Here is a 19,754-nt window from a genome sequence, read left to right as displayed (position 1 = left end):
CTCGCAGCTCAATCGCTATGCGGACCCCAGTTAAAAACTACCTCTGCATAGCGATGTTTAGGTAATTAACGCACAAATGATGGTCCATAATATGTTGCCGTCATCAAAAAACTGTCGAGGTCCACATGCAACGCCTCAAAGGTCCGTATATGGACCGCGGTCCGCCATTTGAGTAGCCCTGCTATAGAGTATAGACCTATGTCTTTCGCCTATTTATGGTTTTCTGCTCACTTTTTAATCAAACCTTTGGCAGTATTCTGTTTTTGCTTCCAATAATGATTGATCAACAATTTTCGGATGGTTTTGCGACATCGTTGCCACAAAAGTACAGTTTATTCCGCTTTGAAAAAGCAAAAAATGCAAAATTTGGTTTTGAACACAATTACACCTGTCATAGAATTATTTAAAGGTGGCCAACGAAAGCCTTCATGACTGTCGATTAATTTTTGTATTTTACTTTTAAGAACATAGCGAATAAAGTTGCCGAATTGCTCGCATTGAACGTGAAAATATGTAAGCGCATGTTTCAAGCTGCCCTTACTAAAAACTCGCCTCGTCAAGGTTTCGAACAGTGACATCGTCGTCGAAAGCTCTGTAGTTAGAGCTCATCATGTAATATTGACAATTATTCTGTACAACTTCGATTTGTTCAAACAATAGTTGCTTCCGCCAACTCACTACAACCTCTGCTGAGTTCCTTTTAGTACCAAATTGGTTTTTATTGGACAGGTTTTTTAGGTTCTTTGCTGAAGTTGCCGAAATAATCCAGTTTTGTATTTGTGTTGTCATCTGTAGTCCAACAAAATCATAGATTTTTTTAGTCCAAGCGATTGTGTCCAGTGAAAAATCTTCATGTCGGATTCTGAAGTATTTGCTCTTGTCATGCGCTAGATTGGCGTCCACGTATTTTGTCATTGTTTCGATATGTTGGCAGGTCATTGTTGTCATTCCCCTGTAAAACAAGTTGAGTTAAGTTTACTTGGTGAAAGAAAACGTAGCGACAAAATTGCACAAAAATAAGCTAGTGGAAGATAGCGGCACAAGTTTGAACCTTAAGAAGCGAGAAAAAGAGAAGGTTTTGGTCAACTTTCGCATTTTATGAAAATTTAATTATTCGTTGCAGATTTATAGGTTAAATTAAACGTTATAAATTTGTATTACTACAGCCTTCGATCTTACCTGACTTGGTTTATGTCGATTGTGGCCGGAGTGTGTGCATAGCTGATCTTTGATTTGATGATGGCTCGCGGATCTCGGACAAGATGCACAATTTTGACGTCGTAAGCAGGATTTTTCAGAATTGGCTCGATCCATTTCGGGTCGCACAAATAACAAACCTGCAATTCCATGTTAGAAAATATAACAGGATTGGTTCGGGCCTGACCTTATTCTAGCCGCATTTGTCAAAATTTTAGCTTGCAGCAATTTAAAGTGTGGGTACCAAGCTTATAAGTCGTATAAGGAGCTATTGTTCATCTATATCTTTTACAATTACATACTTGGTTACAGGTATAATCCTTTTGCTTTTGCAGATTTTAATTTAGCTGATGAACCCGTGGTAGCACATCATAAAGATTATATACAACTCGCATAATTGTTGCGTCCAAATTTTGCTCGGCGCTATATATTTCCGGCACACGCCGGGCCGAGGAGTGCGTTACCGGGCCGTATACTTTTTCAGGTTAAATGCTTCTACACGTACCCCGGGGATGATAAACTAATTTCGGCGTTTTCACTGCTAAATATTTGTAGTTTTTTGAAGGTCGGTTCGCGATAAAATTTCAGTTTCAAAAACGGTCCGAAGTAGAAAAAAGGTTCGCGAGCCCTGCCTTAAACGGAATTGATAGCACTTTACACCAACGTTTAATAAGCGGTCTTGAAATTTAGGCCGGAACCCGAAAGTATCTTATAAATCTTAAACCCAAACTTTCTTCTTAAACCCTTTTCTAGCCAAAAATTAAGCTGATTTAGTTGCAAAGCTGAAATTGCGGAACAAATATATATAACCGAGTGTAAAGTCCTTGATCAGGCCCGTGTTATTCAGAAACCCGAACGTAAACCCTAGTCGAAACACCTTGCCCGACTTACAACGCCGCCTGCTGGTTTGTAAACCCTACCTTGAAAGCCAACAGTTTGACGGTTTTTGCGTGCTCCGATACACCGTTCAGAAAATCTTCCACTTGACAACCATTAGTCTGCGTGGGACGACAAAGATGAGCGTCTCGGTAGATAAAGGCTGCACATTTGTCACAAGCCGAAAAACAAACTCCAGTAGCCTGACACCTTTAAAACAATTTGCATGTCAAACCTTAAGCAGAAACAATACCACTTTCCGTGAAACGCATTATTTTTAAACAAACTCCAGTTTTTAAGTTTTTTGTAATGAATTTATGACCTGATTCTGTAACCATGTCTGCAAGTTGCAAAACAAATGTTCATTCAAAATCGAGCATAAATAATAAACTGCTGCAAAGGATTTGGTTGTGGTACAGTATATCTGAGAGCAACAGCTTCTTTACAAAAAGCCCTGGTTTTAAACAGCTTTTGTTACAAATTAACAATCAATATCTTAAATATCTTACTGAAGGATTTCTTAATTACTCGATTCGATAACAGAAATACATTATATGTTGTTCAAATTTGCTTACTGGTTGTCTATACGTTGTGAAATTGAAAACGCTTCTTTATAGATCTTTCTGGTTGCGTTGAAGTCGTACCGCAGAACACTGTAGAAATAATCGATGAGGTCCCTACTCTCAGTGCGAGGGCATTCTCCAAACGGGTAAAGGGGCTCGTAAAAATACTCCACATCATTACGTTGGTTAAAAATCTCCCCAAGAAAGCTTGAACCTGAACGAGTTTGTGCCAAAATGATAACTAGCTTAGGGGGCTTAATACCAGTTTTTGAAGTTGAGCTCGGCTTTATTATATTTTTGCTTGCTGTTTGATGTGCAGAATGACTGTTTGTTTTTAAATGTAAATCCTTCTGCTCAGTAACTGGACCCAATGTTTTTCTGCAAAAAAGTACAAGTTTAAGTCAGGCCGAAACACCAAGGCTATTTCGACTAGTCAGATTAAGCATGGACCACCTTATTGTGTTAGGTCATAGTCACGATAAATAGTGAGTCCGATTAAATATAATCCCGATCGGCGCAGTGAAACTCACACTATACGCACCACATTGTTTTCGTAAAGTGCAAAAATCGTAAAGTCTAGAAGCAACATTTTGTGCATGATACAGTTAGTCAATTACAGGTGACATAATGACTTAACTGCAGTGTTTCTCAAACCTTTTATTTCCATGAATTGCTTTGCCTAAAGCCAAACCCCCTGGCCACAAATTTAGTTTGCGAAAAGTGCAATAAAATCGTTGTATAAAGGAGACGAAACTAAACTCTTATCAAACTGTTTGGGCTGTTTATTTTTTTATTTGAAAATTACTCGTTTTCTTTTGAAATAATATTGATTAATCTTTGTTCAATGCATTAACAAATTTCATAACTCTTCCCTATACTTTGTGTGGATTCTGAAATCCCCTTTCTTTGTTAAAATTTCTTGTTTGCTTTAAACAACATTTGAACTTACCACTTTGTACCACTTATTTACCACTAATAACTATTTCTATTTATCTTACTTACGTCATAGGTGTTGTGGCAAAATCTTTTTGAATCCTAAATACAACAAAAACTAAGAACGAACCACATACCACAACCAAGGTAGTTCTTCTCATACTGCAAAGCTACTAGCAAGAATTAATAACTGAAAAAATATTGCTTTCTTTTACAGTCCCTTAATGTTCTTCCTAAAATGCAAGACAACTATGGTAAACAATTCACGGTTATAAAAATCCTAACCAGAAACGAACAAGCCAGTATATTAGTACAAAACGTGACGTTTTGACCGCTAGATGCTATTTGAGAATAACACAAGTTGCTGTCAAAACATTACGTTTTGCACCAATATACTGACTTGGGTGTTTCTGCCAAGGCAACTCGTTTTTGAACTACTTCTGTTATCTGTTAAAAAGCTTTAAATTAGCTCCAATGAAAAGCTGAAACAACTACATTAAAAGATGGAAAACGAAACCAATGCCAGAGAAAGATTTATCGGGTGTAAAACATGAAAGGTTTAGCATAAATTCAAACGTTTTTCACAGGCCAACTGTAAATTTTAGTCAACTGTAGCGTGCAAAGTTACTGGTCATTCCAATGAGCGAATCATATATGAGAAGCGCGCATCACCATTATTCGCAGGGCACGACCGCTAAAATTAAAGAACGTTGACGACCAGAGAAAGATATATCGGGTATAAAACATGTCTAATACAAATTCAAAAGATTTTAACAAGCGAACCTAACAGTTAACAAAAAACTTTTTGCACAGTCCGATTTCAAAAAGACTGTAGTATCACATAACTAAATATTGTTAAAAATGAAGTGAATACAAGCAATTGACAGCATGTTAACCTGTTTGTGTATCGGTCACGACCGACCGGTAGAACGTCATTGAACAAAGCGCATAGGAACGCCTATTCGTTTGCCAATTCAAAGGCAATGAAGTGAAAAGAAATAGGTTTTACAGTCTATTTTAAATCAAAGGTAAAATCACGTAGTAAATGAACGGCTCGACGCGATTAAAAAAAGGTTGACTCTTATTTAATTTATTAGTAAAAAAGCTACACCAGTCATTTTAACCTACAGGTACAAGATACCAATGGGAATAAGCCCAGCGATTTTAACCCCATAAACATAACAGTTTGTGAGTTATTAAATGATTCGCTCCAAAACAGGCGTTTGTTTGAAGTCTTCGGCTTGACGCTTGTCCTAAATGGTAGACTCTTAATCAATTCAAAACAAGTAACAAGACTTTTCGAACCTACTAAGTATTCTCCACGGTGGTAACTCGTTGGCCAGTGAACCAATCAGAAACGACATAAGTTTGCCGAGCACTACACATCACAATTGTCAATAAAATCCTCCAATCTAGAAGGGTGGCTTAGCACATTTTGCCATTGTGCAGACACCATAACCTAATTTAAAACAGTAATATTTTTACTACGCTTATTTTAAAAGGGTTTCATATTATCCACCGTCTTTCATAAGCTTATTGTTGTTGCAGGCAGAAACTCATGGGCCCCCAAACATACAAAGTTTAAAACAATGCCTTTCAAGAAATAACCATCAGTAAGTTTGGTGTTGTAAGGTAAAACAAAGTGGACAGTACGGGATTTGAATAATCATGGTATTAAAAGTACAAACTATGCTAATCTGATTCCTATTTAACGTTTTATTTTATGGGAAGGAAGGGGGTAAATATAGTGGCATAATAAAGTGGGGCAACTGATGGGGTTCTACACCCAAAACTATGAATATGAAACCACAATTTCGGCTAATGTTTTAAATTTTGACCACTAGAAGCGTTTTTAGGAACATTCGTTAAAGCTTCTGATGCCATAAGTTAACACCCCCTTAACTTCCATGTGCGAAAACGTCCACCCTTCAAGGGAATCCATAATAACTTACAACATCCGACATATTTAACTTTTTAGTAAATGATGTTCTATATTCTCATGTTCTTTGGACATTAACAACACGCACAGCATCAAAACTTGATATTTTGCAACTTTTATGTCCTCCAAAGGACAACTAACACCAGCTCAACGAAGCGCACAATATCGTTGCTAGGTAACGACATAGTTGTTATTGATAAACAAATATTTTTTTAACCTGGCTACTGTTAGTGAACTCAAACCTAGCTGACTGCAAAACTAAAAGTCAGGCCAAAAGCGGAATGAAAGTTTCCACGACCTGCAACATTTGAAAAAAGAGCGTTTAGGTGCGGCCTAAGTCGGTGTCCGTGACTGTCACCAACCCTTGGGACGGTAACAAAAGAGGATGTTGTGTGCCTTTTCATTGGTAGATGGCGTGACTCTATGTGCCCAGACAGCACAGCAGGAGCGATCGCTTAAATGTTGTATACCTTTTACAATTTTCAATCAACTTTGTATACTCTACACATAGCAATTTTTAATTGTGCACAGCAAGTAAAACAGTCAACTAATAGTTACTTGCCTGGTCACGTGACTATATTATTGTCATACTGGGCCAGGGGTACACAAGATGTGGCCGTGAACATGTAAACTTAAATGCATGTACTCGCGGCCGTGAGGCAAATAAAACTTCTTTTGTTACATATTTGGATTGCAAAAGCATAGTTTAAGGGCCTGAAAATAAAATAAAAATATTAACAGCCCGTAGCCTATTATGGTAAAACAATGCGAAAACAGGCATGGTTATAGCGTCACAGTGTAATTGGTGACGTTATAAACAGTTAAGTCTGATCCCTATACTCTTCATCTCAATCTACGGAACAAGCTAGAAATTAAATTGGCTGTCAGGCACCTTTAGAAAGGTTTTACGATTCGGCTGTCACAGCGAAAAGGTTGTGTACGCCTGTGTTAGACCCAAGGAGCTTAGCACACAAAAGTGTGTAAATGTTCAAGAAGTTGATTTAATTTAAAACCACGGCACAAACAAACATTAAAATTTCTACGACGTGTTTTTAAAGAGAAAAGGGACGCCTGAAGTTCGATTACTTTGGGCGGCGTTCTTGTATCACCGAACTTTTGTAGGAAACGAAATTATTTTACTTAAATTTACACGACGAAAATTTAGGAACGATCGCTTAAACCCCAAATGCGCTTTAATGCTACGCAATAACTTACCTATTAGTAGTAGACGCATTTAAGTTAAGTTTTTTGTAAATGTAAGATGACCAGAGTTCATTATAGGCTTTGTCACAAGAAAATCAACAATCTAAATCTGCTATTCTTTGCAGAAATCATAATATTGTGAATAAACCAAGTTTTAAAAAGAACACCCGACCCACCGCGTAAACTTTTCCGACCCAGGCGTTTTAAGCAGCACAAAACACCGATACAAATTAATGCTCCTTGAATCTCTATTCATACAACAACATACCACGGAATTAAACAAAGACCAGGAATCAACACCACTCTACTTGTTTAATAACTAGCGGTCGCGCTTTGCCTCGGGTACACCCGTTTGCAACCTTTCCGCGTGCGTTTTACTTTATCTCCGTTTAATTGCTTTTACATTTTACTTCGTGTCGCCCTTTTTACCTTGGTGCGTCAGTTGCATGCCTTCTGTCTTTTTTATTTCTTATAACCTGATGATGACAATAGCACGTTATGTTGTACACAGATATCCTGGCTCTAACTTTTTTGCTCAGATTATTCAAAACCGTAAATAGTGTACCTAAGTTTCAAAAATACGTTGAAAATTGGTCAAAATGAGCTAATGACATTTGGCAAGTCTTGTGACTTTGGGAATGGCACACGACCACTAAAATTAAGGCGCACTGACAACCAGAGAAAGATCTATCGGGTATGAAACATGGCGACGGTTTAACATAAATTCAAACGGTTTCCAGAGGCCAACTCCAAATTCTAGCTAGTTATAACCTGCAAAGTTTCAGGTCATTCCAATCATCGAATCAGAGATGAGAAACGCGCATCGTCATTATTTGTTTGCTTGCACAAACACTCATATGTGTAGATCAAATGACGTGTATAGTAAGTTGGTAAATTGGATAGAATATATAAAATTCACTAGAAGTATATTAGAAAGTCAGTTTCTAGTTTTTGGGCCTATGCTTTTCGCTTGTTTACTGTTTGTTTTTTTTGCTTATTTTTAACGGGTGTTTTTACAGAACATTTCTTTACTTTGTAGTTTTTTTTATCTACTACGATTCGAATTTATCAGTGATTTTAAATTTACACTAGATTATATTAAGCTCAAACCTTTAACAGTATTCTGCTTCTGCCGTTAATGATGGCAGAGCGATTTTTTGATTATTTTGTTACCTCGTTGCCACATAAGTTGCCTGCAGTTTTTTTAAAAGAAAAAAAACGCGCAAATGTTTGTGTGACACGATTAAACCTGCCATAAAACATATTGAATGCGATTAACCATCAAAGCATAGTTCGGTGATCATCGATTGATGTGTTTACTTTACTTGTAATAGCATGGCGAATAAAGCTGCCATATTGCTCGCATTAAACGTGGAAGTGTGTAGATTGTAGATTGTCATCTTAAAAACTCGGCTCGTCAAGGTTTCGAACCGTGGCGTCGTCTTCGAATGCTCTGTAGTTGGAGCTCATCATGTAATATTGACAATTGTCCGGTACAACTTCGATTTGTTCGAACAATAGTTGCTTCCGCCAACTCACTACAACCTCTGCTGAATTCCTTTTAGTGCCAAATTGGTTTTTATTAGAAAGGTTTTTCGAGTTCTTCGCTGAAGTTGCTGAAATAATCCAGTTTTGTATTTGTGTTGTCATCTGTAGTCCAACAAAATCGTAGATTTTTTGAGTCCAAGCGATTGTGTCCAGTGAAAAGTCTTCATGTCGGATTCTAAAGTATCTGTTCTCGTCATGCGCTAGATTGGCGTCGACGTATTTGGTCATTGTTTCGACATGTTGGCAGGTCGTGGTAGTCATTTTCCTGCAAATAGAAGGGCAACGCATTACGTGTAATGGAACTGTACTCTTTGCTAACAAAGTTCAGTGCTTAAGGCAGGGCTTTATATAAACAAGTCATAAAATGTAAATTAAACAGGATAAGCAATACAAAACAACTGAAAAATTAGTTGTTTTGAGGTTGTTTATGATTTAAATTGCAGTTTGACATTTTGAAAATATACTGTGCCGAAAAAATGCGGTCCATGTCTTTGTACAGTCTTTCGATTGTTAGTAACCTGTCATACCGGTACCAGTTGGAAATAGATGTATCTGTTTAAACTCAAAGTATGATTCCAACTAAAATTTTGGGTGAATTTTTTGGCAAAAATTCAATTATTCGTTATAGATTTATAGCAGGGGTGGGGAACCTGCGGCCCGCTTGCCTTTTTAATGTGGCCCGCGTCACAATTTTGTTGAAGTACAGCATAAAACATAGCATCAAAAAACAACAACAATAAAATGTTTATGTACAAATATTTACTTGAAAAGACTTCGACATTTCCACATTTGACGCCAAACTTATTAAAATTCCCACACATTCAACCACTTGCTGTATTTGTGACGTAACAGTCACTCGATTGTTTCTCCTTGCAGTAACAAATCGTTTGCCATGTGTTGTTAGTTTTAAATTGCTTTTAGAGCTATTAGCGTGGATCCTTATATTGTTACATAAAATATATTCGGTATAATGGAGCTAGGGTGTTCCAGAAAGAATGGACAGTTTTTATTTGAATTAGGTGATAAACCTGTATGCATTGTTTGTTGCAAACAAGTAACAGCAAGAAAAAAATCAAATTTTGGAGCGATGAAATATAAAATCACTTGTGTGCTTAGGGTATTTTTACACGGAATTTGAAAATAAAAAAATATTTGGCCCGCCCGAAGATGTTGTGCAGTTCATGCGGCCCGCAGTACTAAGTAGGTTCCCCACCCCTGATTTATAGATTAAATTAAACGTTATAAATTTGTATTGCTATAGCAGGCTGTATACAGCCTTCAATCTTACCTGACTTCGTTTATGTCGATTGTGACGGGAGTGTGTGCATAGCTGATCTTTGATTTAATGATGGCTCGCGGATCTCGGACAAGATGCACAATTTTGACGTCGTAAGCAGGATTTTTGAGAATAGGCTCGATCCATTTCGGGTCGCACAAGTAGCAAGTCTGCAATCCAATGTTCACTGTTTAAAACTTGTTTAAATTTTTCACACTGAGTTGTAAATATTTGCACTTGATATCCAGTGGCGCTTTTCGGGCCGGGTTTGGTCTCAAGGGTTAATAAAAACGGGCTTTGTTTGGGCCAGACTTTTATTCTGGTCACATTTGTGTCACAATTTTACCTCACAGCCATTTAAACATTACAGTTAAATGTAAGTATCATGCTTACAACTATTGTACTAAAGTCGTAAAAAGAGCTGCTCTTCATCCATAATTCGGCGGTTCTCAAACTGGGGTCCGCGGTCCTTTTGGGGTCCGTGAGACAATTTTGGGGGATCGCGAAAAGGTTAAAGTACTTATGTATACTTATTTGGCGTCAGTTTGTGCCAATGAATCACGTCAAATCAAAGTAGAATTGCGAATCGACTGTCTCCATTGTAAACAATAGCATTTATTGCATAACAACTAACAAAAAGGCAATTTTTCTCGCACAATCGTAATGTTTTCGTCTTGTCTGTGATGTCACAACCAGTCTTTGGATCATTGCTATGCCATAGACACAAGAAATTAGGATAAATTCACTTAACTTGACTGCAAACCTAGCGACTAACGCAGCTCACAAAAACGTGGCGTTCAAAGCACATGCTCTCTCGCGGATGAATATTTACATACGTCACAAATAAAGGGGGAACTGAAATCAGCCAAGCGGAACAATTAATTCTCGCTGTAACATACCCCCCGACGATGTGCGAACCCATGAGTACATCTTTACAACACACAAACAGCGAGAAAGGAAAACGTAACGAACAAACACAACATTTAAGCCTTCATAATCAAACAAAATTTTGCGATCGGTCGTTTGAACGACCCGACGTGCGTTTTAACTAAGGCACATCGCACAGACCCGAACTTATCCGGGTACGTTTCCACGATTCTTCCAGTGAGCCATTTTGTGTCGTCGTACGTAGTTGCCAGTGTCGTCGTACGTAGTTGTCTTCCTTCACAAATATTCCGGGTGGCGAGACATCATGTCGGCCAATCAAAAGCAGGTGGTTCGGTGTCAGAGGCTCTCTATCGGCTGGATCAAGACTGATGGGAGTCAAGGGTCTCGAGTTTAGGATAAACTCGACCTCAACAAGCAGCGTGCTCAGCGTCTCGTCAGAAGGCACTTGCTGTCCCAACAATACATTCAAAATCTTGCGCACCGAACGAATAAGACGTTCCCAGACGCCACCCATGTGACTGGCGGCAGGTGGGTTAAAAGACCAGTCAACGCCCCACTGGCGAAGACGTTCTTCGATGTGAGTTTGATTCCATTTTTCAAGAGACTCGCGCAGTATGCGCTCAGCGCCGACGAAATTCGTTCCGTTATCACTGAAAATGCGCTTGGGCTTTCCGCGTCTTCCAATTAACCTTCGGAAAGCGTCAATAAATGAGTCGGTGGAGAGCGAGTGCGCCACTTCCAAATGCACAGCACTCACGGTCATACACGTGAAGATGCAACCATATCGTTTGACTTCGCTTCTTCCTTGTTTTACGAGTATGGGTCCAAAGTAATCCACACCCACAGACGAAAACGGTGGCTCACCGGAGTCGTGCGCTCAACGGGTAAGTCGGCCATCATTTGTTTCGACACTGAAGCAATTCTTTTTCGACAAAACACACAGTTTCCAAGGATTTTTCTTACCGCAACACCACCTCGCACAATCCAATATCTTTGACGAACAATTGCCCAAGTGTGCGACATTCCGGAGTGGCAAACATTAGTGTGTGTCTCGCGAATAATCAAAGTAGTAATGTGATGTGCGTTAGAGAGAATCATTGGGTGCTTAATTTCAAACGGAATGAGATGCCACCCACTCGCAACACACCATCAATCAAAACAGGATTGAGTCTATGCAGAGCTTTTGATGGCAGTTTCTTCATGACTTTCTTCTTCCCGCCGCGATCTCTTCACACTCCCACAAGGCGTCTATTTCGTCGGAAAACTGCCTTCCTTGAACATATTTGACAATCGCCAGCTCAGCCCATTCAAGGGCAGCGACAGTCAGCTTTTTTGCAAGCTGTTGGTTCTTCCGAGATCGCAGATAGTCAACAAACCGCTGGAGCCAATCAACTGCCTTCTTTAATTTCTTCCATGAAGAATAGAGACAAATTAAATCGCCAAACAAACACTGCTCCTCTGCAACATGCACAGCCAACATTTTCTTTGGTTTCAGGTTTAAATATTCCTCGGGAACATCTTTGGTATTCACAGGATTCGTAGGCCAGTGACTTTCATCGCTGCCTAAAAACGTCCGGAGAACCAACGCTTGTTTTGGATTTTACAGTACACCCACGAGATGCGTCATCAGCTGGGTTCGGTGCAGTAGGAACATACTTCCATTGCGACGCGTCGGATCCTTCCTCAATTTTTGCCAGTCGGTTGGCAAAAAAGGTACAAAAACGCTTATTTACGTTGTGAATGGATTGCAGAACTGCAGTTGAATCGGCCCAAAACACGGATCTACCGATATCCAAGTCAAGTTCCTGCCTTAAAACTTGGTCCATCTTGACAGCAAGAGTAGCTGCGGCCAATTCTATCTGGGAATGGATGCCGTCTTCAAAGGCGCAAGACGGGCCTTTCCAGCAACAAAAGAACACTGCACATTGCCTTGTTCATCAATTATTCGCAAATATGCCACTGTCCCGTATCTACAGGAAGACGCATCTGCAAAATGATGCAGCTCGCACGTCTTGACTTCACGTCCAGCGGTCTGAAAACACCTTTTAATCTTAATAGACGATAGATCAGTTTCCAACCGCCGTTTCAAATATGACAAACGCTTCAATGCCATAGCACGGTTATTTGGCAAGTTTGCAGCACCTGGTCTCCATGGCAATCGCAGTTGGTAGTGTCCGTCATGATAGTAGCCGTCTGTTTCAATGCGTATCTGTCTTCTTTCGACAGTGTCGTTCCAGTTGACAACGCGGTTTGGCCAAAGTCGCTTTCCCACATGCATTTTATCTGTTGGTGCAACGTTTCGTCCTGCGAGGTTACAAAATTCACCCGTATCTGTGAACTTCTCGAACCATTACTATGACAAGGACCTACAAGTGACCAACCGAGCATAGAACGCACAGCACTTGGCTCCTTTCTTCCGCCTCTACGTTCATCATTTATCCAGAACACCTCTGGAACCTTAGCTCCAATCAGCAACATGACTTCCCCATGGGGCAAGACAGGAAACTCTAAATTACGCAAGTGAGGCCATCGCCAAAGCGACCCTTCCGGTATTCTGTTTGGGGAGACTGGCAAACTGTCCACGCTCAAAACGTCGTTTAATCGTACGGATTGCTTCCCGTCAAGCGACGGTCAAATCCTCTCTTCTCTGTGACCTATCACTGACAGTGGTCAAGGAGTACGTTGTCTTTCTCCCCCCGACGTCTAGTTGCTCGATCAGTCGTTTGTCACACAAGGTTGTAGTCGATCCTTGGTCCAAAAAGGCGTAAGTTTCCAGCTTTCTACCATTACTGGCCGTAACCTTTACCGGCACTATGTTAAGGTACACACTCTCTGCTTGAGTGCTCATGCAAGTCCATCAGGTGACAGTTGCATTTGATGGTGTCGGTTTCTCTTCTGAGGCCTGCGTAGACGCTTCGCGTACGGGTGCAGACGAAGAAGTCTTCCATTCTGTCCAATGCAGAAGGTTGTGATGCTTTCCACGGCATCCGCCGATGGTGCAAGAGCTTGGTAAACTACATGTTCTTGCAATATGACCCTTCACAAAACAATTATCACACAGCCGAACTTGACGCAAAAACTTTCTCGCTCGACAAAGGTTTTCCGATTGAACACGTCGCAATTGCCAAGGTCGTGCGATTTACTGCAAAAAGGACATCCCTGCTTCTGAGGACTTCTCGGTTCAGCCTTATTCTCGTTTCCCGGAGCAACCGATGTCGTATGAGTCGATGCTCTTGTCCTCGTCGTAGGAGATTTGCTGCGCCTTTTCTGCGTATCTCTGTCCTTCCGAGGACCCAACACTCGACCAAACATCGTGGTTCCAATGTACGCTTCCTTCTTAACGAATTCAACAAGGTGACAGAAACGAGGCTCTTCCCCATTCCTTTCAATTTTAGCTGCATGTCTTCTCCATTGACTTTGCAGTGCAAACGGCAACCGCTTTATTATATTCAGCATATTTTCAAAATTGTTGATGTCTGCGAAGTATCCCAGATGAGTCAGGGTCACCAGACACTCTTCTAATGCCTGTGCTACCTCTATCACAGTGGTCTTCAACCTTTTTTATAGGCGACCCCAATTTAAGGGAAAGTGAAATCAGAATTTACATGCGACCCCATTTTTTTCAACACTGAGAAAAATGTTTTTAGTAATGCTGAACCGAAAGAACAATTACACAAACTGTACATAATTACAAACAAATATGGCGATACAAAAGTATTACGAAAAAAGTTTTGAAGGCGTTTCATTTAAGACATAAACCCAATTTTCGGAACACAAACTTGTCAGATTGTTCAACATTTAATTTGCACTGTTAGTGAGATGGTTGCGCCTGTATACTGTCCACAAGTTTTTGAAGCCACGGCTTGACTTTGCACAAGCTTAACCACACGTCATGCTCCACTTCCAATCGATTACGATGTTTCGTTTTTAATACACTTATTGCACTAAATCCTGCTTCACACAGCCACGTGGTTGAAAACGGGATTAAATTTGGCATAGTTGGGTACGTTGCATAAATAACTATTCACTCGTTCTGGTGTCACCTTAAATAATACAAACTTATAGTGTTGAGTCATAATACATGTTGTCGAAACCCATTGTTACGCGATAAAGGCATTTTCCGTTTTTCGACTACCACGATTTAATTGCAACAGGAGGTAGCAAGCTGAACTACAAAACAAGAGCAAAAGTTGCGATCTAAAAGAACATAATAATAGTTTCATTTTCTGTAATCAATTTTAAAATGCGCTAAATTAAATTCGGCGACATTTCGCGACCCCAGAAAAAGTTTAGGCGGACTCTGATGCATGCTTTTCCTCTTTTATTGCTTCGGGTTTGGTCTCAGGTGAGAAGAGGACTGGTAATTCAACTTGCTTCTCTGGCTGAAACCCAGCGAAGCAGGACCCAGGAAGACGTCTTTTCCCGTAACTCAGCTTCCACTGTAGCAGCCTTTATTTTATGGACAGCTTCGAGAATTTTTAACTGATTTTCAGACGATTTAAGTACACTTTCTGCTTCCATCTTTTTCTGCAAAAGGCTGCTTTCTGCTTCCATCTTTTTCTGCAGAAACTCCTTTTCTAGAAGTGCGACCTCTTTTCTCACACGCGCCTCAGTACGTCTGCAACTCGACCTTGAACTTGCATATGAACCAGTCTTGCTTCTGGATCCAAAATCGCTGACCGACGGTTCCTTACTTGAATGTTGAGGTGGTTTGGAACGCCTTACTTCCTCTAACCATTCTGTTGTGCGCGCATCAAATTCCTGCTTACCACTTCGCAAACTTGAAAGCGCAGCATTAGTTTTCTTTCTCTCTTTTTTTCTTTTTTATGAAATCCAGTCGTGTTGTATGTTTGCCAACACATTCGTCGTACAAAACATCAATGGATGAAGTCCTCTCTTTTAACTGTTGCACATTCCCGAAATCAATCATAATTTCCTCTGCATCTTGATATGCCAAGTTCAGACGTTTCACTAAATTGTCAAGAGTGTGTTGAGATTCAACCATCTTGATAACTCCAAAGTCAGCAGCAAACTTTTGTTTTCAATTCCGTAAGTTGAAAAACTTTAATGTAACGATCTCTAGGTGCCTAGCCTGGCCCTGCGCCGATCGTCACACTAGAAACCCTTTTTGTAAAACGCGCCCGTCCTACAGCCTGTCCTCCAAGACGACCCACTCTTGCATGTGCAACGAATGTTCTTTTTTGGCGATAAAAGGCAACGCTGACGAATAAACCAAAACGACAACGTCAATAGCGACGGTAACGGTTTTTCTGTAACCACAAATAACATACATAAGCCGTACGTACACATTATGGCGCCATAGCGACAATCACACATTAAGCAGTTTTAACAGTACATACAGGTTTTAAATTAAATCCACATTAATCAATCACATTTTACATTAAAATTACTTACAATTACTTATAACTAGTCCAGTTACGGTTAGAATTCAGATTAACTCAAGTTAAACACAATTAAATAAGAACATAAAACATACCAACTGTTGGGTAACCAGGGCTTTACTAGCACGCGGCTAGAGGTTCCACAAGTGACAATTCAGCATTTTAGTTACTGCTGTTAACATTTACAGTTTCATTATAAACAAAATAGACACAAGAAATTAGGATAAATTCACTTAACTTGACTGCAAACCTAGCAAGCAACCCAATTTTTCTTGACCCTCTATGTACCCCAGGAAAACACCGCACACCAAAGTTTTAAGCGGAAAGGACCTTACAAATTTTAAACACATTCCGAGCCAAAACTTGGTCCGATTTAGTGCCGAAAGTTGCTGAAATTGCAAATAAGGCCGAGTGGGATGTCGGACTTTGATTAAGCCCGCGGTTTTTAGACTTAAGCTCGACCGTAAACCTGAACCGGAAAACCCTTGCTCGATGTACTCTGTCTGTTGGTTTGTATACCCACCTTGAAAGCCAACAGTTTGACGATTTTTGCGTGCTCCGATACACCGTTTAGAAAATCTTCCACTTGACAACCATTAGTCTGCGTTGGACGACAAAGATGGGCGTCTCGGTAGATGAAGGCTGCACATTTATCACAAGCCGAAAAACAAACTCCCGTAGCACGACACCTTTGAAACAATTTGCATATGAAACTTCAAGCCGAAACAGTGCCATTTGCCTTGAATATAACGCACTTTTTGTGAACAAACTCAAGATTGACCTGATTTGCGTAACATGTCTGCATGTACCAATATAAATATTCAGTCAAAATCGAACATAAACTGCTGAAAAAATTTTAGTTTTATTACAGTATACCCAAGACCAGGGGCGGGCAACTTCTCCAGTCGGCGGGCCTGATATGGGAAAATGAAGTACTTGGCGGGCCGGATTCCTGAATCGATACATTAAGAAGAAAATTCAGTGTGAAAAACCACTAAATCTGTCGCTATGTTTTATTTGTTTTATCAAAACAAATGCATTTCGCTATAAAAAGCATCATCAGTGTCTAAAAACAAAATAAAAAGCGGGATAAGAGCAAAAAATGCAAAAAACACACACCACCAGACCAACCGCAAAAAGCCTTTCCTCTGTCTTACAGGACTGCAAATGCAGACCGGCAGGTATGGCGTTGATAAAACACACGAAAAAAGGCGAGGAAAAGATAAGGGCGCAAAACGAAAAAACAAACACGATTGCAACAACAAAGCGATTGCAGTTAACGAACTGCCGGAAGGACCATCGCTTGAACATTTATTGTGGCGCCGGTTAAAATTAGCCATTTGTTTTCACAAATATCCAATTTTTCTGTCCGCGGTTCCTCCACAAAAACCACATTATAACAGAGCGCAATATCTAACTTTTTTTGAAAAAGTTGGAAATGTTTATTGTGGTAGTGCTGAAGAAGGGCCGCGCGGTCACCCCCTACACTTAAGTCGGACGTCCGCCAAACAGACCGATGTGAATTCCATCGGGTCGAAAACTTATTTTTTGTTTGGCCGACGTATTGTTCTTCACACACCAAACACGTGGCAACATATATTCCGTAGTTACGACACGAAAGGTGCTGACGTAAGTGAAACAGTCTTTGCTGTGACCGCAAGTCAGTCACCGGAAAAACCATTGATTTGGATTTGCCGTGGTGACCGCACAGGGCGCATTTGCCACAAGGGTAAGATCCTGTTTTATTGTCTTCTGTTTCGTGCGCTAATACTTTGTAGCGCATCAAGGCAGCGCCGATGGTGAAGGGTCGCTTGTAGACTACACATGCTGATGGCTTCAACTGCCTTTCCCGGTCGGTCAGTCGTAGAATGTTGGTGAAGGAAGTAGCCCAAACAATTCTTTTTTCGTTCCTTAGTCTGGAAGTTGGGGGGGCAAAACGTTCCTTCCATTGGGCTGCTGCAGTAATTATGGCGGAATAAACTTTAAACGGAAAACAGGAGCGCCGACATTTTGCCTCCAGGTCGCAGAGGCTGGACCTATATAGGTCATGCATTTCATTAAGTCGACGGAGGCGTATGCACTCCCCAAACACGATGCCTCTAAAAATCCATGGTGGATGGTGGGACGTGCCGTTGAGGAATAATCTCCCTTTTGCCGTCGGTTTTACATAGTTGGTGGTGTAAAAACCACACCGCGCAGTCTTGTCTATGATGTGCAGTACATCAAGAAACTCCAAGCATGCGCCATCTTGGATAGTGGAGATGCGGCGAAAGGTTATTTCGAGATTGTTTAGAGCAAACCTATCCCGAATGGCGCGTTCCACGGCCAACGTGCGGGTCTTCCCATATGACAACCATACTATGTCGTCAATATATCGGCGAAATAATTCTGTTTCACCCACAGCACCCACTTCTTGTTTAATAATGTAATGCGCTGTAATGTTTGCCACTGAAACAGAGTGGTTGTCTCCTGTGACAATTCCTTCTGACTGCTGAAAAAATGCTTGTTGGTACTGAGTTATCACATTTTCTAGGCAGTACATCACAAGCTGCATCAGCGATTGGCAAGCGTTTTCAGATAGCGTTGATTGGGTAGTGGTAGCGTCCAGCAAAGCTTCTGCGACAATATCGCGGCGCAGATTTGCATACATTTTTGTGACGTCTGCTGTAACCAAGAAAAGAGGTCGATTAGAACACATTTGTGAATCATGCGCCCTTTTCCACTGATCCAATTGCATGAGGTAATCTCGGGTGTCACGGCAATATTCATCGACGGAAGACCGACAGTATGCCACACTAATGGGCTGGAGTACGAGTTCTAGAAATGCCGTTACCCGTGATGTCGTGATGTTTCCAGCGGATTGAAGCAGTCTGATTTGGATGTCGGCAGCGTCGATAGATGAAAGCAAGGCCGGTTGTAGTTTATGCGTCTTGAATAACGGGTAGGCATATGCTGTGTTGTTGTTGCAAAACACTTTCGACAAACAACCGTGCGTGTGGTGATAGCGGTTGTTTTGAAATTTTATTCCTACCGTACCATAGAGAAGCTTTTCAGTTATTGCGCCTTCAGCATGGAGGACCATCATATATTTGTCACACGTTTTGCGGACTTTATCCAGGTGTTGCCCAAGTCTCTCAGGTGTCATGTCAAGCTCGACAAACTGTGCAAGTTCTCGCTTCATGATCTTGTCATAATCAGAATAGTTGATGATAATAATTTTGCCATCCTTGTCTGAACGGCAGATAACGATTTTTTTATCACGAACCATTGTGTAAAGTTTGTGAAGGCTTTTTCGTAAGTCTACGGATAGGTTGTTTTTCTTCTTATACCGCTGGATTACTTCTTCTTTAATTAAAGTTAAAAATTAAAGTCACTTCGTCGTTTTCGTCATTTGACAGTGATGTACAAGAGCGTTTTTGTCTCAACATTTATGCACAGCAGATCATTATTAGTTTCTGGTCATTGTGTTTAACTGTCTTTTCTTTGTCTGGCGTCGAATTTTCCAGTTGATTCTTAATCACAATGGCACCCAGATTCGAATGGAAGAGACTAGGTCAGACAGTTTGTGCAAAAAGTGCAGTGGAAGGTCAACTTCAAATACGTGTTCGTGGAACGCTTCAGTTTGACGCTGGATGAACATATACATACACCAGAAACAGACTTTATCTGAATGTTAAAGTTAATGCGTGGTAGGCACAAAAAGAACAGACGTGACACCCAAAGGTACAGGAAAAGAAAAGCGTACAAACTAAGAGAAACCATTGTGCAACAGGCCTCACAAGTCATTCTTAATAAATCGGCGTTTAACCTGGATGACAATGACAAAATTCTTCTTATGAAGGGTCCAAATTTCGTCGCGACGCCAAATTGGGCAACAGCAGTAGAGACGAACGAATGGCTAAACACTCAAGCACATACCAGGAGAATGG

General features: G+C 40.5%; 3 protein-coding genes across 3 annotated transcripts in view; all 3 read right to left on the bottom strand.

Moving 5' to 3' along the window:
• Positions 1-540: 540 nt before the first annotated feature.
• LOC145204684 (carbohydrate sulfotransferase 1-like) lies at positions 541-1,349 on the bottom strand. The gene is made up of 2 exons (XM_080077277.1): positions 1,180-1,349; positions 541-952 (listed from the first exon to the last, which is right to left on the bottom strand). The coding sequence occupies exons 1-2, from the start codon at positions 1,347-1,349 to the stop codon at positions 541-543; spliced, it is 582 nt and encodes a 193-aa protein (XP_079933403.1).
• Positions 1,350-8,030: 6,681 nt separating this feature from the next.
• The window catches only part of LOC145204834 (carbohydrate sulfotransferase 1-like), a 20,663-nt gene continuing 8,939 nt past the window's right edge, over positions 8,031-19,754 (bottom strand). The window contains exons 3-5 of the mRNA XM_080077430.1: positions 16,349-16,514; positions 9,548-9,705; positions 8,031-8,524 (exon numbers count right to left, since the gene is read on the bottom strand). Coding sequence (XP_079933556.1) covers positions 8,113-8,524; positions 9,548-9,705; positions 16,349-16,514 — 736 coding nt within the window. The 3' untranslated portion in view covers positions 8,031-8,112. The remainder of the gene's footprint in view (positions 8,525-9,547; positions 9,706-16,348; positions 16,515-19,754) is intronic.
• LOC145204832 (uncharacterized) lies at positions 16,825-19,170 on the bottom strand (the record flags this gene model as incomplete). Its single annotated transcript, XM_080077428.1, is given in 1 exon segment — positions 16,825-19,170. A coding segment is annotated over 1 exon segment (2,069 nt), but the record flags the coding sequence as incomplete, so codon positions are not given.

The sequence above is a fragment of the Phallusia mammillata genome, chromosome 8 (genome assembly GCF_965637545.1).
Source record: "Phallusia mammillata chromosome 8, kaPhaMamm4.hap1.1, whole genome shotgun sequence".
In the NCBI taxonomy this organism is placed as follows: domain Eukaryota; kingdom Metazoa; phylum Chordata; class Ascidiacea; order Phlebobranchia; family Ascidiidae; genus Phallusia; species Phallusia mammillata.
Note: the sequence above shows the minus strand (reverse complement) of the source record. Positions and strands in the feature narration are given on the sequence as shown.